At 35.1% G+C, this 25,047-nt stretch overlaps 1 protein-coding gene across 1 annotated transcript in view; it reads right to left on the bottom strand.

Annotated features, from left to right (window-relative positions):
* The window catches only part of LOC128861813 (uncharacterized), a 75,361-nt gene extending 51,747 nt beyond the window's left edge, over positions 1-23,614 (bottom strand). Inside the window, exons 1-3 of the mRNA XM_054100189.1 lie at positions 23,536-23,614; positions 17,778-17,812; positions 11,632-11,827 (exon numbers count right to left, since the gene is read on the bottom strand). Coding sequence (XP_053956164.1) covers positions 11,632-11,827; positions 17,778-17,812; positions 23,536-23,614 — 310 coding nt within the window. The remainder of the gene's footprint in view (positions 1-11,631; positions 11,828-17,777; positions 17,813-23,535) is intronic.
* Positions 23,615-25,047: the final 1,433 nt, after the last annotated feature.

Raw genomic sequence — 25,047 nt, 5'->3', positions numbered from 1 at the left:
TGTCTCACACCATAAGTGTGCTGACTCACCACATCCCTACACTATCTAACCTTTGGGTACCGAGTCACACACAGCCCTAACCCCTAGAAACCACCCCTATCATACCGCGAGCAGGCTAACCCACATAACCGCAAGCAGGCTTTCCCACAAACTCCAAATTTACATACTATTAATCCATATATTTCAGGCCCTCAAACCCAAGAAAATTAGTAAGCGACTATATCATGTCTATGTTATCTTAATCGATTTTCAGGTGTAGGAAAATTTCGAAACATGAAAATTTCAAAATGCGATATCTATGCGAAAAAAAATGATATTTGAGCAAACAAAACGCCATTTGAAAAAAGAAGGATTGTATTTAAAGATGCCATCCTTTAATTTTGGTGAAAGAAAACATCTGCAAGGCTACATAACCTCAAATATGGGCAAAAATGGGGTTTTTTGCACTTTTAGGTTAGGATATCTCGAAAACTCAAACTAATAAATTAATTTTAGTTATCAATCCGAATTTTGCATGGACAGAGAAGCAGATATTAGTTTAAATTATTTCGGATACTTTTCCTTGTAGACTAGTGTTATCTTTCAAACTCTTTATAATGAGTTAAGAGACTCTTCTTTGCTTGCCCAAGCGCAGACAATGAATTCAAAACTAAAAACTGCGTTTTTGTTTCTAAAACTAATTCAAATATTCAGAAACTAGCCTTCAGTAGACACACCTATTTTTTTGGTGAGTTTCACCCCACTTCAAAAAACTTTTTTCCATAATCAGAGTCAAAGTTTTTATTTACATTTTCTTTAGTACGCATTTAATCAAAATAAATCTGAATAAATTTAATTAAATTTAAATAAATTTAAAATGGATTGCTCAATTTAATTTATGCAATATGATAATATGATATAATAACAGGTTTGGATTTTCATCACATAAAGAAAACTTTTTCAGAATTGGCTTTGCATTCTAAAGAAAAAAAAAATACATCGGAAAACTATCATTTCGGACCTATATCTCGACTATATAAACTAAAAATAAAGTAGTGAGAATACGAAAAATGGCAAATTTACAAAAAATAATTAGTGAATTAAAAATTAGTTAGTTGGTTGCACTATATGGTTTTTGTAGGAGTATGAATTATATTTTTGTGTAACATTAATTAAAGTTAAGAAAAAATAAATAATAAGCAAAACTTTTCAATCTGTAGTGTACACTTTGCTATGACGGTGACAGTATATACATACATATATTTAGCTTAGTTTTATCAAAGTTGAAGTTTTATCTCTTAGAGCAATAATGGCAATGTTGTCTAGTAGTTGGGCTCTAAAAGAAAGCGGGGTGGAACATTTTTATCTGATCCAATGAAATAGTTGATTGAACTGAGTGTACTAGACTTGTCAATATATGGTATATACTTTCTTTCGACGCTGACTGTATATGCAAAGAAAGTATAAAAACTACTTAGAGGGGTAAGTTTCACCCAATCACTTTTTTAGATCTACATAAATTCAGTGCACACCACCTGCTGAAGACTTGTATGATTTCGAAAAGTAAAATCGGCGTGGCAAAGATACATCTAACGGTACATTTCCAGATGTTATAAATAAATAAAACACAATCCATCAAACATTTAGTGGAGTGACTCACACTCCAGTGGGTCTACCGATGGTTAGGTATGGCTAGGAAGTTGTTTTGCATTGTTAATTCGATGATAAAATTCCTTTTTTTAAGCGACGCTGATATTATTAATTATTTCAATTAACTTCAATATAATAATGCAATTTTAAACAGTTTTTTTAGTCTTCACTGTAAAATATTGAAAATTGAGCGGTCAGTCCGGAGGCGTCTGGAAAAAAAATGGTTTTGTGTTGTAGATTATAATTCGCAACATTGCCCTCTTAAACCAGAAAATCAAAATACTTTTGTTAAAAGTGATATTTTTTGAGCTATACCTATATATAGGTACCTGGTGGATTATATGAAGAAGTACTGTGCCAAAGAAAATTTAGGGTTATGTTATACATGGATTTCAGAAACGTTTTATGGTTTGGCAGGTATATGTACCCGGCATAGAGCAGCGGACCTTCAAATACTAATAACTTTAATTGGCTTAAAATTTTTTCATAATATACTTAAGAGATGTGATTTACAGTTTTTTCTTGCATTGCACTTATTTTTTATTTTTTCCTTTGTCTCTATTATATCTAAAATATTATTTACGTATGCATTTATATATGCACATTTCTGTTGTTGTACAGAATATCACTTACGTATGTTCTACATCAAATTTTGCGATGTATTTGCAAACTGAACGTCAGCATATTTGATACACTTTGTACATCTTGGGAATTGACAAGTATCGTTTCAGCTACGTTTGAATAATATGCAATATAATGATATTGAGCTATGTAGGCTGAGATTTATGTGCATGTGTAGATTTTGGTACTTTGATTGACTTTACAAAGAAATCTCATATGATCATGATTACTCATTTGGCTCGTGCAGACGCATTCGCACATACACCATGTGCCACCTCATTTACAAGTATAAAGATTCTTGCTTACTTCAGTATGTTGCTCAGGTATAGAGTTACAAATGATATACAAAACATTTGGGTTAATTAAATGCTATTTCTAATATGAACAACATGAGATGATTTGTAAGAAACGTCACTAATGTTAGAGTTTGTGTTAGCTTGCGTCAGCTTGACGGCTATATATATATGGTAGTTGTCCCTCTTACACTTTACATTCAATTAGTCCATTGGTTGTAACCTAGGAATCACGAGAAAATTTATATAAGTATATACATATATTTGTTGCTCCCTTGGCTCATTATTAGCATCACTTTTGTTATTGCGTATTCAATAACTACCAAATTACAATAAGTAATTTGAAATACAAGGTGTGTTCAAAAAGTAAGGTGACTTTTCATTCTGCTCGAAAAATATTTCTTTATTCTTTGATATCTATTTATTTCTTACAAAGGCGTATGAAATGGTTGAAATGGTTGAAGTTCCAGACCGGCACTAATCAAGTAGCATTAAAGCGCCGTTTTGATTTGAAATTGTTCAGTAGTATGCAATGCAAATCACAACTTCTACTGGGACAAATACACCCATTCTGCAATAACGTTCGAAGAAGTTGTTGAGTCCGAGTTCTTATCTCCCGACCGCTACGAATGTTCACTTGTTCTAAATAATAATGAACTTACAGTCCGTTTCACTAGATATCAGGCAATAATTTTTTTATGGAAGAAAATGGTTATTAAAACAACCGTATTTGATCTAGCAACACACGGGCTTCTGATAATTCAAGGGAAGACTGGAAAATAAAGATGCATCAAAATATTATATATTCCATCCAACGGTATTTCGCCGTAGTAAAACTTCAGCAGCTGTAATACTGGGTTTGATTTATTGGCTCACTTGAATAGCGGCACTATCCAAATAAGAAAAAATAATAATAAATATAAGAAGTTTTGTTTTTTTACATTTATTATTTAAACCTTAATAGTTTGTGCTGCCACCCTGTTTATAAACTACTTCGAAAATACGTTGATGAATGGATTCGTACAAATTCTCCAGATAGCCTAATGAAATTTTAGATCAATCCGTTTTAATGATTCGAATTAAAACAACATTGTTTTCAAATTGACTACAGTTTTTCCATAATATTGAGATTTGAAGAATACGGTGGTAATGCTAAAGTTTCAACGTTTTTGGGTGCAATCCAAGTTTTCCACGCACTCGAAGTGTGTACATTATCCTGTTGAAAAATCGAATGAATAGGTGCAAAAGTTTCACGAATTTTTGGAAAGGATTCTTCAAATACAGCTTTATAGCTGCGTGCCATCATTTTTTAACCTACTATTTTCAATTTAAACACGTCGTAGTACGAAATTGTAACAGTAACACCACCGTGAATGAATTCACAGCCGTGAATGTCGACTCAAGTAACTTTCCTCCGCTCTTAAGTCATTAAAACAGTAATTGTGTGTATCTACAGATGGAACTTTTTCTCGTCACAAAGTTCTATTTTTTTCCATTCTTCTCGCAAAATCGGGGCGGCGTTCTTTGCGAAATTTATTCAATGGTGGTATTTTGTATTCTTTTATGTTTCAGAGAAGGCGCTTTTAGAGCAGCTCTTCGACGGTAAATTTTCTGGCTGCAACATTAGTATTTTTTTTTTGCTGTTAAAAGGGCGAATTTCGATGCAATCCTAAGGACTTCGTTTTCCTTCAGTACCACAGCCATTACAGTTCCGCCTTTGTAGCTTTTACCATAGGAGGCACCTTGTTTCAGTTAACGATCCACAAAGTTTGAACTTTGTCCAATCTCTTTGGTAATTTGGCGATTTGGAACTTGGATTTTCTACTTTCCCATTTTATTAATAGGACTATGAATAAGTATTCCAACGATCCACATTTCCAAACATTCATTGGAGAGCTACTATCGTAAGGCACAAACGTCAGTATAAGTTTTTTATTTGAAGCGTAAACAACAATATTTTTACCACACTTGAAAATGTCGAATTTCGTGCCAAATAATGTGTTTTTGCGGGGAATTCTTCTTCATTATTTTAATATGAAGAAAAAAGCAGCCGAAAGTCATCGTATCTTGGTGGAAGTTTATGGTGAGCATGCTCTATCTGAGCGAACGTGCCAGAAGTGGTTTGCACGCTTTAAAAGTGGTGATTTTGGCTTGGAAGACGAAGAACGCGAGGGTGCGCCGCCAAAGTTCATGGATACCGAATTGGAGGAATTGCTCGATCAAGATCCGGCTCAAACGCAAGAAGAGGTTGCAAAAACTTTGGGAGTTGATCAATCAACCATTTCCAAACGTTTAAAAGCCATGGGAATGATCCGAAAGGTAGGCCATTGGGTGCCGTATGAATTGAAGCCAAGAGACGTTGAACGCCGTTTTATGGCATGCGAACAACTGCTTCAACGGCACAAAAGAAAGGGTTTTTTGCATCGAATTGTGACTGGCGATGAAAAGTGGGTCCATTACGACAATCCAAAACGTCGGGCAACGTATGGATACCCTGGCCATGCTTCAACATCGACGTCGGCGCAGAATATTCATGGCCTGAAGGTTATGCTGTGTATCTGGTGGGACCAGCTGGGTGTTGTGTATTATGAGCTACTGAAACCGAATGAAACGATTACGGGGGATGTCTACCGACGACAATTGATGCGTTTGAGCCGAGCACTGCGAGAAAAACGTCCGCAATACGCCGATAGACACGACAAAGTTATTTTGCAACATGACAATGCTCGGCCACATGTTGCACAAGTGGTCAAAACATACTTAGAAACGCTCAAATGGGATGTCCTACCCCACCCGCCGTATAGTCCAGACCTTGCGCCATCCGATTACTATCTCTTCCGATCGATGCAACATGGCCTGGCTGACCAGCACTTCCGTAATTACGATGAAGTCAAAAAATGGATCGATTCGTGGATTGCGGCAAAACCGACCGAATTTTTCACAAAGGGAATCCGTGAATTGCCAGAAAGATGGGAAAAAGTAGTAGTAAGCGATGGACAATATTTTGAATATTAAATTTGTAACCATTTTACGTCAATAAAGTTTCAAATTTCGAAAAAAAACCGCACGAACTTATTCATAGTCCTTAAGACGTTTAAGAAGTTTTCGACCAAATAATGAATGCCTTAAAAGTGATCCCTTTTCACAGCTTTAATGCGCAAATAATAAAGGCGAACTGAGTGCCTCTATTCTAGGGAATAAATTAAGTAAAGTATTACAACAGCGGAAGTTTTACTACTGCGAAATACCGTAAGATGGAATCATATTTTGATGCATGTTTATTTTGAAGCAAAGTACAGTCTTCACTTGAATGTTTATTTTCAGGCAAAGTATAGTCTTCACTTGAATTATCAGAAAACATTGGATCTCTAGATGAAATGCGGTTGCTTTAATAACCATTTTCTTCCATAAGAATTATTGCCTCTAAACAAGTGGACCGGAATGTAAGCATCCAAAACGACTTCTCCGGTAACCCTGTATATAGTGCTTCATACATATATGTATATATACGACTCGATTCCTTTATGCTGCTCCTTACAATTGTTAAATATGTGAATAAGTGCGTGCACCTATGGTTAAGGATACAGAAGTAAAGGGTTTTCCAAATGGAGGTGTTATATTGACATTCAAAGAAAAATGCTATTTTTTTAATATAAATGATCCGATGTTTATTTCTTTATAAAGAGGAAGATACGCCGTTAATAATGGAAAATAACACCAATTAAATGACCTCCACGACCACACTTGCAGGACAATATCTTTTTCGTGAAATTTTCCAAAATCGAATTGCAAAGTGGCTGCCCCATGTCCTCGATAGCCTCACGAATTCCAACTTTGAGGTCTTGAATCGACCCTGGGCTGTTGGCGTCTACCTTCTCTTTCACGTGGTCCTAAAGAAAAAAGTCACAAGATGTTAAATCACAAGATCTCGGTGGCCAATTGTGATCACCTCTTCGAGAGATAACGCGATCCGGAAACTTTTCCCGTAAAAGATCAATGGTTTCGTTGCTTGTGTGGCACGTAGCGCCGTTTTGTTGAATATAAACATTGTCCAGATCAATACCACTCAATTCAGGCCATAAAAAATCGTTAATCATCTCTCGATAGCGCAATCTATTCCAAAATAAAACCTGTTTTCGGAAAACCCTTTATATGCGCCAATGTACGTACCGTTAAACACAATTTTCACTTGACATCCACTTACAAACGTATACATACATATATATTTCAGTATTTCTGTTCCATTTGAATTTATTCGGATGATTACATATGGGATTTCTAAGTAATTTGCTTATATTCACTCCCACTATAAATCTTCTTATCCATTCAGACTCGCTCATTGATGCCACACAATGCATTGCAGCTCAGGCATACCATTAGATACTATATGTACCTGCATACCAAGAATTGTATTGTGCGAATCTCTAGCAATTAGTTTGCATTCCAGCGAATATTTATTCGGCAATGCGTATTTCGTGCTAGGCAATTGTAAAGTTTGCCGTACTCACGACAGGGCGCATCTGTTAAGTGAATATGTGCGTTAGAATGTGTAAGTATATAAATGCATGTCGTACATATGTATGATGGTAAAATATTGAATATCTACATATATTAGCAGTTGTATATGTATTGGCTTGTTAGGTTAGTCGCTAAAATGCGTACTCATACATTCCGTACATGCATACACTGCACTATATATGAATTTCAAATCGCATTATTTGGTAAGATTTTTGTTGATTACTGAAAATTTCTACTGGCACTGAAAATGCAGCGCACTCTTACCCAGGAAGATGAATAATTTAATTATCTCTAGTACGAAATTCTGATATAGCATATCGAAAAAAAAAACGTACTACAAAATCAGCACCACATAATGAGCAGAGAGAAACCGTACGATGCACAAAACTGGCACGATAACGGGAGTAAAAATTAATATATTTCAGTGGAACTTTGGGCACATATTACTCTTTCTCTAAGGTTCATTAACACGTTGACAGCCAAGGCCATTTTCAGAAAACTGGCCAAAAATGACATTTTGATTTTTTCACATTATATTACTAAAAACTCTATTTCTAGATCATTGGAAAAAGGACCTACGAGTTATCTCGTAGTTGGCGTCTGGGAAAGAACTCGCTACGAATTATCTCGTAGTAGGTAGGCCCTTTTTTCCTAAAAAAAACATCATTTTTGCTTTCTATAGTATTTTGTTTTATAGTTATTATTATTTATTATAACTACCATAATTTTATTATTATTTTCTTTCTTTTTAGATTTATAAATATTCTCTAAAATTACTGTTATAATTATCAAGAACCCAATATGGATAAGAAAAGGTCACTGAATCAAAGTGAAATTGAGTACAACGCAAAGCTAAGTGGTTCAGAAGATGATTTCAGCGATGGTAGTAACGACATTTATCAAGTGATAGTGAAGATGAAGTCATCTCCGAACCTGAAGACGTCTCCGAGTCTGATAATAATGACGATGATTTTCAAGCAACAACGTCAAATGAGAATAATGATTTGTGGACAAAAGTTCAACACAATCCTGAATTATTTCTTTTCGAAGAAAATGTTGGTGTGAAATTAGATACATCAAATTTTACAGTACAAACGCTGGTGGATTTATTTTTTTCGGATGAGTTTCTTGCATTACTGGTAGAACAAACTAATTTATATGCTGCGCAAGAAATTGCAACATTGGAAAATGGGAATCAAAATGCTATACAAAAATCTAAAAGGATAACAAATTGGCAAGACGTAAGTGCTACAGAGATGAAAGTTTTTATTGCACTTTTATTGCAAATGGGACCTTCTACTTTTCCAACAATAGAACATTACTGGAACACAAACAAGCTATATAAGTAAACTTTTGGCGCACACATATGAGCCGCAATCGATTCCAGTGGATACTTCGTTATTTTCATTTGGTTGATAACTCACAACCATCTACCGACAGATTATACAAGGTGAGACCAATCCTAAATCATTTCAACGATGTTATGCGTGAAAACTATGTACCAAGTAAAAATATTTATATTGACGAATCCACGATGCTATGGCGCCAATACATAAAAAATAAAAAACACACATATGGTGTCAAACTATATGAACTATGTGAGTCCGACGGTCTTGTAATAAAAATAAAAATTTACAGCGGAAAATCTGAGGAAACTACCCATAATGTAGGTCACACTGCTGACGTTGTTTTACATGTACTTGAGGACTATCTCGATAAAGGCTACGCGCTTTACATGGATAATTTTTATAATTCAGTTAGTCTTACAAAACTGTTATATACACGAAAAACTTATGTCCCTATGAAGTAACAGAAAAGGAAACCCAAAGATGTGGTAAATAGTAAACTAAAAAGAGGGGAGTGTTTTTGGCAGACAAATGGTCGTGTTACTGTATGCAAATGGAAAGGCAAACGAGAAGTCCTTTCCATTTCAAACATGCACGCTATTGAAATGGTACAGGTGCCCAATCGCAATGGAAGAATTTCTATGAAACCGAATATAATTCGAGATTACAATAATGGAATGTCTGGCATTGACCGATCAGATCAAATGATTTCGTACTACTCATCTCTAAGAAAGACTATTAGATGGCACGAAAAGGTTGCACTTCATATTATAGAGATATATATACAAAATGCTCACAGAATTTACCAAAAAGTAACTTCATCTAAAATAAAACTGATAAAGTTCAGAGAAGAATTCGTCTTGGCGTTGATTGGAGATTTTCAACCAGTTTAAAAAAAAATAGAACTAAAGAGCTCCATTATTTAGAGTGTTTACCACCAACGGAAAAAAACAGCGTCCGACAAAGCCATGTCGTGTATGTACCCAAGAAAAAAAACGCCGAGAAACGCGTTACTTCTGTCCAGCCTGTCCAGAGAAGCCAGCCCTTTGTGTGAAAAATTCTTTTAAAAACTTCCACAAATATATTACTTTATTTCTTGTATTTGAGTTAATTTTTCCATTATATTGAATGAATTTTTGCATTATATTGAATGCATCCAAACCCAATTTTTTTTCCTTTTCCCAGAAGCCATTTATCGATGCTAACACTATTATAAAACGGTTTTACTCGTAGCTACACAAAAAGTGGTAGTTTTAGGTAGTACGAGATAACTCGTAGTTGGCTTCCTGGAAGGGAAATCATACTACGAGTTATCTTGTAGTTGGCAGTCAACGTGTTAAGTTGGTATATAACGGTAACTTTAAAAAATAAAAATAAAAATTATGTCACCTTTACATACAATGATCAATGACCCAAATTTGGTAAAAGTGATAAACCCAAAAAATGCAATACGACCGAGGAAAAATGTTGGAAAGCAGGCGATTCCACACTCATTTTTCAATAAATGCATGTTTCTTGATAATGTCATGTTTTGCTGTCGACCTCATTTAGACCTGCTACAAACATTATCAGATTGGACAAAAACTACGCCCACTTTCTATAAGGTAAGACAAAGGCCCTTATTATGAGCAACATTCGATCTTCGACTGTAGTCGAAAGTGCTGATCGAACGAATTTTCATTTGGTATTATGGTGGTCATTCGTTGAAGAATAAGACTATTGTGAATTTCGATTGCTCGACGCATTCACAATAGATAATTTTTCTCAGCAGATACAGCAAATCAAAATAAAAGAAAACCCGATTGTGTTGAAATTCTTTGCTAACAACATTTTTAAAAGTTAAAAAAAGTATATTTTGTGAAAATGAGTACAACGGAGTTGTGGTTCGACGATTCATCGGACGATGAAAGATTAGTGAATTAGCTAGAAGTAGAAAGCAGTTGAGTGGCGCATCCAACTCCCTAGAAATGGCTTCCACTGAGTAAGTTTAGAATTTTCAAAATGTGTTGACGTTTTTAATATTACAGAAATTTCCTTACAGATTTTTATAGAACTTTAGATTATCTAAAGAGGCGTTTATGAACCTACTGTCCAGTACAGAAAACCAGTTGCAGCAGTGCACCCGAGCCAAATCCATTCCAAATATTTTAAAGCTAGCCACAGTTCTGCGATTTTGTGCTCAGGGATCGTACCAATTGAGTATTGGTAATGAAGGTATGCTAGGACTTGCTCAACCCACTGTGTACGATGATGCTGAAGATATTGAAGTGGAGTCAAATAACGGAGAAGTAGAAAACATAAGAAATGAAATTCTTAGAATATTATAGAAAAATCTAAAAAGTATTAAATAGAAACCTTTACGCCACATTTTCTGTTTTATTTTTGTTATAAATTTTGTTTGTTCAATTATTCGTCATTCGAAAAAAATATGTATTTCAGTTCCTCTACGTATTTCAGCCCATACCTACCAAGGGAAAATAAAAATGTATTTCTATAAACATCACAAAAAAAGACCATTATTAAGCTTAATCCATTTTGCTGCCGTTCTCACTGGTGTTTCCAAGCAATTCAGCTTCGTTGTAAATTCCTCCCATTTTTTTGCTGCTTGAAGTTTGGTGCAAATCCCTTTTGCGAATTGTGGATTCGCCTTTCTAATTGTTGTTTGGTACTCACGACTTTCGCCCTGTATAATATTAACAAAATTAGTATATATTTATTATTTGGTTACTATAAAACCATAAATAATCGCAAACAACTTACACTTTAACAAGTTTTCCCACAATACGCTACACGATCGAAAGCAAAATTGCATTCGACTCTAAATTCGGTAAACAACGAAAATTTCGATAGGGTTGCACCGCTCATAATACCAAATTGACATTCGATTTTCGATCTTCGACAACCAGCGAATATCGAAGATCGAATGTAACTCATAATAGGGGCCAAAATTTCCGGCCTTCCATCTAATGTTAAAAGCTATATTTTATGCTATTTCATGTTATTTTGCTTGATTCCAATAATTAATAGCTAGCCCAAATAAAATTGTGCTAAGATCTTCGCAAATATATAAGGACCGAATTAAGCCTATCCTTGGATCTTTTATTATTTACTTATTGAATTTCGATTAATTATTATTTACTAATTTAGTTTACAGCCAGATTGGAATCTGTGAACATAATCAATAATTTAATGTCAAACCTATTGGGATTTACTCAACCACTTACCATTGTCATCATATATAATCCGAAAAGAGTCCGAGTGTAAATGCCCAAAAAACTGGCCCTGTATTATCGACGAGTACTTGCGCACCAACTCTAAATAACGTTTATTATTGGTTTCGGTGAAAGTGGTGTGCCCATTCTGCTGCAGACCGATATGGCGCTCATCCGAGCCGGGCGGTATGTGGCCCACAATATACACCTGTAAAAAAGAAGATACAATTTAAATTATCTCAGTTTAATTCATATTTTTTTATATATATTTTGAATACAATTTTACTAGTAAGAGGTGAGAGATGGGGAATTCAGTTCGGCAACTGCAGTAAACCAACTCTCTAATATTCCCCTATTTTTGAATTCTGCAGGTGCTGATATTTCGCAGTCATATGCCTTCTTAATAAACTTGCCATACATTAGCTTAATATGGCCTATAAGAATCTATACATTCAAAGACTGTTAAAGTAAACTAACAAACATCCATACATATTCGTATATGCGAGAGCATAAATTTGCTTCAATTACAAACAAGTTTCACGTTTCATTGGATTGAATGTTGTAGCTAATTTATTGTCATGCCAACTTCAATACAACGGTAATTAACATCCTTTTTGGTACTTATATAAACTGAACTAGAATCAATTTAAATAGAACTTATGCCTACTTCCTAAAAGGTCGCAAAGCTTTCCCAAAAACTCATAAGCATCTTCTTGCAAATATATACATGTATGTATGCATGTGTATACAAGGTTCTTATACACATAGATAGAGGATGCTTATCATCACAAACTTTATAGGCTAAACTTATCTTCCACTTGAATAGACTCAAATTCCCCATTTAAGTAACTTTTGGAAATTGACATGAAAGTCAGTTCACATCGACACGAACTCAAATATAAGCAACATTGTACTTTTGAATGAGATTTTGTATGTAAAAGTAAATACGATAAAAGAAAAATATAGGTGTAATCACACACACACAAATATATTTACCTAAAATCATATTACCAATAGAAAATGTGGCAGTAGCAGGAAGAGCACAATAAAATAGGCTAGAAATGTCAAAAGGTTGAGAATACTTATGGCAAATTGAAAATCAATAACAAATTATAAGCTGAAGAAATCAAGGCAGACGATGATGTTTCGTATGCAAACGCGCGAAAAATTATTTCAATTTCAAGAAGTGCCACAGTTGAATGCCACTTGGTATGATGTTAAATTTTGAAGTTGATATGGACGTCCTTTAGGATAGGAGAGAAAGCGTAAATTTATATCATATCGAGTTTCTGTTCAATGAATTTTGAATGATAAGAAAGTATGAAAAACTCTAATTTCGTATAGCAATAAAAAGTGAAAGTATTAGGCGCTTTTAAAAAACTGTTAAGAATTGTAAACTGCATACTTGCCTGATATACCATCGCTACCAATTTGGATTAATTTTTCACACAACCATACTTGTTTTGTTTGTTTTAAACTGTTACCATCTGATTTTTTCGTACGCCTTTCTTTGAACGGATAACTCCACTCGAATGGTTAAAACTTGATAATGTAAGTATTTGGAGTATAGAAAAAAGATTAGGACCTCTTTTTAGAGGGTTTATTTAACCTTCGGTAGACACACTGGGGTATTAGTTACCCCACTAAATATTTAATGGGTTGTATTTTGTTTATTTCTAACATCTGGAAATGTACCGTTAGCTGTATCTTTGCAACGCCGATTTTACTCTTCAAATTCATGCAGTAAGTCCTCAGAAGGTGATGCGCCCTGAATTTATGTAGATCTAAAAAATTGATTGGGTAAAATTCACCCGTCTAAGTAGTTTTCGTACTTTTTTTTGCATATACAGACAGCGTCAAAAGATAAGTCTATTGACAAGTCTAGGAAAATATCATCGTCAGTTAAATTAATTATTTCATTACCAAAATCAGACAAAAAATTTTCCACCTCGCTATCTTTTAGAGGCCAACTTATAGACCACATTGTCATTATTGCTCTAAAAGAAAATAACTCCAAACAGAAATGGAATTAAAAAAGATAAAACTTCAGCATTAATAAAACTAAGCTAAATATATGTATGTTTATACAGGGTTTGATTGAAAAGTAATGAGCCTTCCCGCGCGGAACGTCTGCCAAGCGATCAACCGAATCGGCTGGTGGGCGAAAATGATCGTTGGATCCTCCCCTTCCACTAGAAACCGGTCCCAGTTTGCTGGCAACAGCGGCGCAATCAACATCGCTCCGCGCGTGGAAGTTGTTTTAAAAGTGTGTTAGGATTTTGCAGTGGCGAAAATGCAGCGATCGTTGGAGCAACGTTACTCGATAAAATTTTGCGTAAAGCTAAACAAAACGAGTACCGAAACCATTGGGCTACTCAAGGAGGCTTACGGGGACCAATCTCAGTCCAGTGCCCAGCTAAACCGGTAGCACAAGTCGTTCAAGGAAGGCCGGGAGGACGTCGAAGACGAACAGCGATCTGGAAGGCCTTCGACGACGCAAACAGACGAAGATGTCAACCGGGTTCATGAATTTATCAACATTGACCGTCGTGCTAGTCTACGTAAGATGAGTGAAGAAATCGGGAAATCGTTACCGGAAAACTTGAAATGCGCAAAGTGTGTGCCAAATTGGTTCCAAAGGTTTTGACTGTCGTGAAGTATTGGAAAGTAACGAACAGGATAATACTTTAGACAATTGTATCACTCGCCTGAAAAGAAAGCGTTTCGACTCCATCGAGGCCCTATTTTGAAGAATAGTAGTTGTATAAGCCAAAAGGTTGTATAACTGCCTAAAAAATAAGGCTCATTACTTTTCAATCAAACCCTGTATACTGCCAGCGTGATAGGAAAGTGTACACAACTTTTCGACTATTTATTTATTTTTTCTCAACTTTAATTAATCGTATACAAAAATAAAGTTCATACTCCCGCAAGAACCATATAATGCAACTAACTAACTAATTATTAATTCACTAGCTAATTTTTATAAATTTGCTATTTTTCGTATTTTACTACTTTATTTTTAGTTTATATAGTTTTATGGAGTCCAAGATAGTTTACCGATACATTTTGGTCTTTAGAATGCAGAGCCTATTTCTGAAAAAAAAAGTTTTCTTTATATTCCTTAAATTAAATAATCCATTTTAAATTAAATTTATTTAAATACGTACGAAAAAAAGTGTAAATAAAAACTTTAACTTTAACTATGTATTTGTTGCTTACAGCACCTAAAACCATAACAATGACCGAAAACTGCGTGAGCATGGCAACACGGACCTCTGTAGGAATGGAACATAGCCAACTGTGATTCTGGTAATTTCTGTGGTTGGTCTTGTGGCCTTGATCAAATATATTTTTCGTCAGAATAAAACCACAACATCTTGTGCGCTTCAGGGTCCTTAATTTCATTTAGGAGGCGTTTTGATCAGATAACTCGCTAATCTCAAATTTGATCCATTACTAACTCTCTTTATACCGGAGATCTTCATGGACGACTCGACGAATAAGATACTCAGAATCATTAAACACCCTCGCAAGAGCTCTCATTGATTTTGAAGGGTCATCGGCAATGATCGCTTGCACTTGTTGAATAAATTCTGCTGATGGGGCAGTGTCAGAACGTTTCTCGTATGTTTTGTGTTTTGCAGTAGATTCTGCATCAACGCCTGACCTGCTACTTCCAATTCACGGTGAACCTTATGAACGAATGGACGAGCGCACTTCAGAAAATTAGAGATTTCTAATTCGGTGCGATTTGCACATATATAGGGTTATTCAATAGGTGCGCTTCAACTTTTTTCCGATAGGGAGGGCGAACGACGCAATATTTTTTATTTTTCGCTTGTCATTTGTAAACTTCATTAGTATACATTTCATCATGGAACGCTACACACTTGAGCAACGATTGCAAATCGTGCAAATTTTTTATGAAAATAATCGTTCTGTTGCTGCTACTTTAAGAGCATTACGCCCATTTTACGGTCCCGTTTTGGGGTTATGTGAAGTCATTGGTCTACAGTAACAAGCCAGCGACGATTTGTGAGCTCAGAGCCAATATTGAAGGCGAAATTGCTGGAATTTCGGCCGATTTATGCAAAAGAGTGGTCGAAAATTGGGTTCAACGATTGGACTTCGTAAAACGTGCACGCGGTGGCCATGCAAAAGAAATCGAATTTCATACTTAAATGTATATGTTCAAACTCGATAATAAAAAAAATTAGTTAAAAAAGTCAAACCGTTTGTGTTTTATTCAAAAAAGTTCAAAAGTTGAAGCGCTCTTACTGAAAACCCCTATAGCATCAATAACTGCATGTCTATTGATTTCTTCAGTTATGTTAACCCTTAGAGTACGGAGTGGGGGACTTTAAGTACCGCAAGATTAGTTTTTCTTTAATAACTTCGTAAATAATTTCTTTCTCGCTTTTTCCTCTTAGGTATATTAGTATAAAAACTTATTAGTGGCATTCTATTATTAATTTATTTATAATTATAAGGTAAGTTTTTCTTTTGGGGGACCCAAGTTACCCCACTTCGTACTTTACAATACAGGCTTCTTTTTTTTTTGGCCAAAAATGGAAAATCGGACAAAAATTTCGCCCAGCAACAGATAGAAGACTATTTGGATGACAGAAGTGACAGTGAGGAGGATCCATTTGATGCAGAAACAGATTGTAACAGTGACATCTGTAATTTTATACCTGATATTTATGCGAGTGAAACTAGCGAAACGGAAGACGAGATTGAGGAACTTGAACAACGAGCAGAAGATACTCTTTCAGAGATTGATATTAGCGAAGATGATGTTGCCTTTCCTTTAGATACTGCATATTACACTGCTAGGTCTGGTCGAGTTTGGTCTTAAAAGCCATTTCCACAAACACGTAGGTTAGCATGCAATATGGTAAACGTAACTCCAGGAGTAACTAGTTACATGTGTACTACAATCGAAATTGTTGATATATTCAATCATCTTATAACACCAATGATGAAAGAGAAAGCCTGTCTTCATACTAACGAAGAAGCCAAAAGAGTATTTGATAAGTACAATGAAAAATATCCCCAGAGGCAAAACAAAAACTGGAAAGTAGTAACTGAAGGTGGATGCCCTTCTCGGAGTACTTATAACAGCTGGAGCGCTACATTGTAGAAGAGAAAATGTAAAAGAAATGTGGAGTAGTGACGAATCCATTCGGATAAATATATTTACTGCATCCCTGCTTTGTGATAGATTTAAGTAAGTATATAAGATTTGATGATAAAATTACCGGAGAAACTTGAAAAAATTCTGACAATTTAACTGCCATAAGGAAAATCTGAGATTTTTTTGTAGACAATTGCCGAAAGTCATTCAATCCTTTTGGCGTAATAACTATTGATGACCAATTGGTACCATTTCGTGGAAAATGCCCATTTCGACAATACATAAAAGCAAAACCTGGAAGATATGGTATACAAATTTGGGCTACCGCTGATGTGAAAACGTTATATTTGTACATTTTGCAGGTGTATACGGGAAAGCTTCCTGGCAGAAATGTAGAAAAAACTTAAGGTGCATGGGCTGTTAAAGAACTCGCTCAGCCTTTGTTTGGATCTGGCATGGGCATAACTACTGATGATTTCTTCACAAATTATAATTTAGCAGAGTTCATTCTTACAAAAAATATGACGTTCTCGGATACTGTCGGAAAAAACAAAACGGACACACTCAACGAATTGAAATTATCAAAAAATCGGAAGGAGTATTCTTCCGTATCTTCTTTCACAAAGACTATATCTATAGTATCATATGTTCCTAAGAAGAACCGGATGGTACATCTCCTGGCTTCCCAACATGCAGACAATTCTCTTTCTAATGAAGTTCATTTCAAGCCAATTATAATTATGGACTATAATTGAACTAAAGGCGCAGTAGAGAATAGTGACAAACTTATAAGAGAATACTCATGTGGCAGACAAACAGCACGTTGGCCATTTAGAATATTTATGAATATGGTAGACATATGTAGATGTACTAAATGATTTCCTAATTTTTACGCAGAAGAACCCTGAATGGAAACTTTCAAATCATCACGAAGAAAAGTCTTTCTATTAAGTCTGGGAAAATTAGTTGAACCAAACATTAGATAACGTTTGCTAAAAGAAGCTAAAACCGTTCCAACCTTACGACGCGCTTTGTCGGCTTGTGGTGTTCGAGCTAAAATTGAAAAAAAAAGTGAAAAGTTCATAACAAATTAAAACGTGGTCGTTGCTTTCTATGCCTTAGAAATAAAGATGAAAATTCTAAATTGCCATATGATCTAACTTTGTTTGTAATGAACATAGAACTGAAGAAAAGGAAATCGTTTGTCTGCAACATATTATGGATTGTAGTGACACTGAAAAAATAATTTAGTGATTAGGATGCATATGGAGATGAGGCAATGAATTATTATATTTATTTTTTATTTATTTTTATTGTTGAAATATGTAAAATTGAGTTCCTTAGTTTATGTTTTTTTTAATTTTTATTATTAATTATAACGAAAATTGTATTTTATGACAAAACATGAAATGTTTGAAAGTGCATAGTGTTTTATTTATTTATTAGAAATTAGTGCTGCAAATTTAAATATATAATCGTTTTTTTAATTTACTCACAGTCTTTATAATATTTATATGCCAACTTATAAATAAAATAAAACAATTTTTTGTGGGGGACTTTTTTATTCTATATTGATGCGAATATTCTATATTATGGTAAAGAGGTTATAAAGGATGGTTAAGTTTCAAAGGCCGGTGTTAATTTTCAATAAAGTACAATTTTTTTAAGAAATTGTATTCATTTCTCTTTATTATGATAATACTGGTATAGCTCAATTACGTGTAGAACAAAATATTGGCCAAATGGCCACCGCGGCCTCGGCGCTACTCCTCCAAAGACCATGAAAAACAAATAGTTCCTTATCTAAAGGGTGGTTAAGTTTCAAGGGCCGGTGTTGACTTTAATAAAGTACAATTTTTTTAAAAAATTAATATCATTTCTCTTTATTATGATAATATTGGTATGGCTCAATTTCGTGTGGAGTATAATATCGGCCAAGTGATCGCCGCAGCTTCGGCGGCACACCTCCATCCGATGGTCCAAATTTGCGGTGACGCTGAGACATAATTGGGGTTCTATGCCGTTAATATGCCGAATTATCTCATCCTTTAGCTCTTGAATTGTTGCTGGCTTATCGACGTACACCTTTTTTTTCAAATAACCCCAAAGAAAGAAGTACAATGGGGTCGTTGACGTTTAGGTGTGGTTCACATTCAACATCGGCCCTTGAAATTTAACCACCCTATAATAAGGGAACAGATACCTGTAAACGACCATATTTTCCCTGATTTTCATTAAAATTATTTAAATGAAGTAGTCAATATATTTTTTTTCAAAATTGGCATACAGTTTATTTATACATTAAAATAATATACATATTTGTTTTATTTTAATCATTTAAAATGCCGGATGTACACTCAATTCTTCCAGGAAGGTCGCAGCGGGGCTTCTCAATCGGCGGGCATTGTAGCAGCGGCGCCAGTGAAATTAATACAAAAATCCAAACATTTTTTTTGTTTATTAACATCATAATTTCTATATGCATTAAAAAACAAAATGAAAAAAAATCGCCGAATAAATTGCTTTAAAAAAATGAATTTTGGGGCGAATTTTCCTACTATTTTTGCTTCGAAAAAATAATTTTTTCGAAAAATTTTTCGAATAGTAAATTCACATAGAAAGTAATATCATAAAAAAGATGTGTCCAATATAGTTTTGTTTACATATTCTTAAATAATTATATTAACATTTTATGAAAAAAAATTTACGTTCTAAAATTTTTTTTACATATTCTTAAAGAATTATATTAACATTTTATAAAACAAAAATTTTTTTTTTCGAAATTTTACAGGTATCTGTCCCCGTACAGTAAAGAAAGCTTTATAAACATACGGTATGTGCAAATACCCTAATATCCTTGATCACCAAGTCTGAGCATTTTTTTAAGTGTTTGCATTAACTTGTACATGTACTATATTTACAGATATAACAGCCAGTACTTATTTACAAGTAAATATTCCATGCAATGCAGACTAAATTAGAGCACTTTACCACTCGTGTACAACAATCCCTAAATAGTACTAATTAGTGAGCGAGGCATTGTGTCGCACAATGAAACATTTTAATTTCAAAGTTAAACATCAACAGTTTAAAAGAACACACATACATATGTATACTCCTGTGCCGCCTGTCGACTACTAAGCAACAGTAACTAACGGTTCATTCTTACAAACTCCTCTTTTACATGTACATACCTGCAGATTAAATCAGGAATGACATTGAAGCAGAGACAAAAGGCAACGAAACCCTGCAAATAATTGTGCGACTAATCTGTAAAAGGAGTATATCGGGACTAGTCGTCATAGGTTACAATTGGGTATTCATTTGATAATTTCGAGTTACTTCTTCGCAGTTAAAAGTCAACAGGGCTGCGCACTCGCACATGAGGGCAATGGCTCAATATGAAGATAACAAATTGAGATTATGAATTTGTCGACTAAAATTAAAGTTTACTTGTAATATTTGCATAAAAAAAACTTAAATATTAAAATTTGCAAAGCATTTAGAACGGACAAAATAATAAATGCAATATTCCTCAGCGAAGCCTCCGAAATCATGATATTGGGTAGTCGAAAAAGTCTTTTCGTATTTTGCCAATAGATGTCGTTGTAGTCATCTATCTCCAGTGCTACCAATCACATTGTGTCATATCATATGGTGTTAGAAAGGTAACATTTTAAGCTTCATTTAACCAACAAAAAATTAAATTCGAAGAAGTTGAAAAAAAGTTATAACTGTTCAGAAATTAGTGAAAATAATGGAGAAATTCGCTATATTTTGAAACTTTTGTATAAAAAAGGGAAGAATGCCACGCAAGCCACCAATGAAATTTGTGAAGTTTACGGAGACGATGCTGTAGCAGTTCGTGTAGTACAACAATGGTTTGCTCGCTTCCATTCTGGAAATTTCGATGTGAAAGATGCACCTCGCTTCGGTCGACCTATCGTTGAAAAAGTCGATGAAATTATGGAAAAGATTCACCAGGACCGTCACATAAGCTGTCATGACATCGCCAAGGTACTAAACATTCATCATCAAACGGTTTTGAACCATTTAAAAAGGGCTGGTTACAAAAAGAAGCTCGATGTTTGGGTACCACATGAACTGTCTGTGAAAAATTTAATGGACCGAATTAACATCTGCGATTCTTTGCTGAAACGAAATGAAATCGAACCATTTCTGAAGCGAATGGTAACAGGAGACGAAAAGTGGATCAAATACGACAATAATGTGCGAAAAATATCATGGTGCAAGGGTAGTGAAGCTCAACAAATGGTTGCAAAGCCAGGTTTGACACCTCGAAAGGTTATGCTATGTGTTTGGGGGGATTGGGAAAGGAATCATCCACTATGAGCTGCTCCAGCCTGCTCGAACGATTGATTCTACACTTTACTGTCAACAACTGATGAGATTGGAACAAGCAATCGAAAAAAACGGCCAGAACTGATCAGCAGAAAGGGTGTCGTCTTCCATCCGGACAACGCTAGGCCACACACATCTTTGATGACTCGGCAAAAACTGGGAGAGCTTGGCTGGACAGTTTTGATGCATCCACCATAAAGCCCTGACCTTGCACCATCGGACTACCATTTGTTTCGTTCAATGCAGAACTCCTTTAATGGAGTAAAGTTGACTTGAAGAGAAGCCTGTGAAAATTACTTGTCGCAGTTTTTTGCCGAGAAACCACAAAAGTTTTACACTAATGGAATAATGTCTCTAGAAGAATAATGGCAAAAGGTGGTCGACCAAAGTGGTACATATTTGGTTTAATAAAGTTCATTATAAATATAAAAAAAATGAGTTCAAGTTTGATTAGAAATACGAAAAGACTTTTTCGACTACCCAATATTTTCGGGTTGGGGATGGTTAGAACTAATTATACTTCCAATGCTCCGAATTCTAAAACTTTGAGAGAATTTAATACGATTTCAAATCATATTGATCAAAATACGAGTATTACATTTTCTTCATTAAAAGGAAATAAGTAAATGTGATGGTTAATTTATTTCTGATTAAATTGCTTAGCATAAATCTGTTTTCATAGTCTGTAAGAAATACTATGAATAAGTTCGTGCGGTTTTTTTTCGAAATTTGAAACTTTATTGACGTAAAATGGTTACAAATTTAATATTCAAAATATTGTCCATCGCTTACTACTACTTTTCCCCATCTTTCTGGCAATTCACGGATTCCCTTTGTGAAAAATTCGGTCGGTTTTGCCGCAATCCACGAATCGATCCATTTTTTGACTTCATCGTAATTACGGAAGTGCTGGTCACCCAGGCCATGTTGCATCGATCGGAAGAGATAGTAATCGGATGGCGCAAGGTCTGGACTATACGGCGGGTGGGGTAGGACATCCCATTTGAGCGTTTCTAAGTATGTTTTGACCACTTGTGCAACATGTGGCCGAGCATTGTCATGTTGCAAAATAACTTTGTCGTGTCTATCGGCGTATTGCGGCCGTTTTTCTCGCAGTGCTCGGCTCAAACGCATCAATTGTCGTCGGTAGACATCCCCCGTAATCGTTTCATTCGGTTTCAGTAGCTCATAATACACAACACCCAGCTGGTCCCACCAGATACACAGCATAACCTTCAGGCCATGAATATTCTGCGCCGACGTCGATGTTGAAGCATGGCCAGGGTATCCATACGTTGCCCGACGTTTTGGATTGTCGTAATGGACCCACTTTTCATCGCCAGTCACAATTCGATGCAAAAAACCCTTTCTTTTGTGCCGTTGAAGCAGTTGTTCGCATGCCATAAAACGGCGTTCAACGTCTCTTGGCTTCAATTCATACGGCACCCAATGGCCTACCTTTCGGATCATTCCCATGGCTTTTAAACGTTTGGAAATGGTTGATTGATCAACTCCCAAAGTTTTTGCAACCTCTTCTTGCGTTTGAGCCGGATCTTGATCGAGCAATTCCTCCAATTCGGTATCCATGAACTTTGGCGGCGCACCCTCGCGTTCTTCGTCTTCCAAGCCAAAATCACCACTTTTAAAGCGTGCAAACCACTTCTGGCACGTTCGCTCAGATAGAGCATGCTCACCATAAACTTCCACCAAGATACGATGACTTTCGGCTGCTTTTTTCTTCATATTAAAATAATGAAGAAGAATTCCCCGCAAAAACACATTATTTGGCACGAAATTCGACATTTTCAAGTGTGGTAAAAATATTGTTGTTTACGCTTCAAATAAAAAACTTATACTGACGTTTGTGCCTTACGACAGTAGCTCTCCAATGAATGTTTGGAAATGTGGATCGATGGAATAATAATCAAGTTACGCCATTTTACATTTTTAGATTATTAATTAAACAAATAAATACAAAATTTTTTTTTTGCTGCGCGAGTATTTAAACTGCAGACCTCAGTTGTTGTACATTAATCATATAAGCTATAGGTTATTGCGTTACCAATAGATGAGTGAGCCATAGATATAAATTTCGAATTTCCAGAACGACTAGTCTCATTTCGTACGCTTCCGGGTACAAAAAGGTACAATCAGTCTCCTCATAGGACATGCTCAAATAAAAGGGTTAATTTGAATTTTTAATTTTTTCTTTTTATATGAAGAAATAAAAAGTAGCAGTAGTCGCATGCTCCTTTGCGACTGATCCCGGACACGTACGCGGGGGAGTAATTTTTTATGCAGAGAAACTATGAAGTGCATGGAATTTTATTTTTAAATAACTATTTAACTAAATATAAAAATATTTTTTTGAGTTGTGGACATTTTTTTTTACCTGTACGCGCTCTATTGCTTACCTCTTTGTATACTGCAACTGTGTATGTCCTTCACAAGTGTCAAATATGATTGACATACACCGCCACTTAAATTATACATTTTCCGATAGGGTGATTAATTTTGCGCCACCTTGTATATACATAGGATGGATGCTCCCAACTAAATTTGTTCTATGGGAAAAACTAGTCTCCTATATTTGTACATATGTATATTTTTTTGAATCTACGCTCGCGGCCAACACTTTAAAAGTTATCATTGAATTTACGTAGAGAAAAATGGCCGTTTCCGTAAATTTGTTCCCTTAATTTTTCCTAACAAATATCTAAAATGAGATGGCATAAAAAATTTGTTTTGAGCCATCTTAACGGTAGTGTCCGGGCACGAAACAGCAAAATGATAGAAAATGTTTTTTGTAATAGCGGTCACCCCTATAATAGCCAACCTCCGAGTATATTTCTGCCAAGCAAAAAGTTCCTAATACAGAACCATCTGCCGTTGTTGGGCCCTCCATTCGTGGAACAGCACCAGCTCGCACACCACAAATGTGATGCGGAGTTCAGCCAACAAAAGTTATTAGCACCAATTATATATACATATATGTACGTATATAATACATATGTCTGTATATAATGTATATGCATGTACATAAGTACTCCCGAAAGTATTACATTTAAATAGTGTATAAAATACTCAGTGCAAGAATAACGAGAAAGTTACACTCACTCACATGGTATTGCCTTCTGAAAGCCCTTATTATAATACATACTATACCTCTGACTTGTTGGCCTTTTGCGGTTGAGGCCGGATTAGAAGTTAAACAAATAATTTGCACACAAACGACTGTAAGATTGTAGTCAAATTAAGCAAAATACAAGCACTCAATGCTTTGTTTTTAAGCTTTTTCTCTTTTATACAAATACAAAAACGAAGCAAAAACATATAAAACCAACCGAGTGTAGCATCAAGTAGAAGTAGGATGCAAAGCAATTGGCGCTTATCCTTGTAGGAATAATTTACTACGTCAACATTTACAGCGTCAACTGAGCATAACGAACTGAGAATGCTTGTATTTGAGTGGCTAAGTGAGCTGGAAAGCAATGTAATGGCCACAAGTGCGAATATTGGGCGGCATTTAGTATTTAAAATTTATTTAAATAAGAGCAAGGGGAGGAATATTTTCATACTACTGCTTTGAAAGCTTAAAGAAGATTTAATGCTACTGAAAAGTATTCAAAGTGTAGGAGAAGTAAACATTTCTGAGTTTGTCAATAGCTTCTAGGGAGGCAAACAATATTTCGATTATTTCAACATTGTCGTATATCTATTTTTGACCACTTTCCGTTTGCTTTCTTTTTTTGATATAATTTTTAAATTCTTAAATAAAAACGTACTTCATTCTGCAACAAATATTATAAAATTCAAAGTTTCAAACTCACTAGATTTACAAATTTCAAACTTTTTAATCAGAATTTAAAAGAAATCTACTTGCAGTTTTATAGGCCATTACGTTTTGGTATAATAAAAGGCAAATG

The sequence above is a fragment of the Anastrepha ludens genome, chromosome 4, assembly GCF_028408465.1.
Source record: "Anastrepha ludens isolate Willacy chromosome 4, idAnaLude1.1, whole genome shotgun sequence".
NCBI lineage: Eukaryota > Metazoa > Arthropoda > Insecta > Diptera > Tephritidae > Anastrepha > Anastrepha ludens.
The sequence above is the reverse complement of the archived record's forward strand: the minus strand, read 5'-3'. Positions and strand labels throughout refer to the sequence as shown.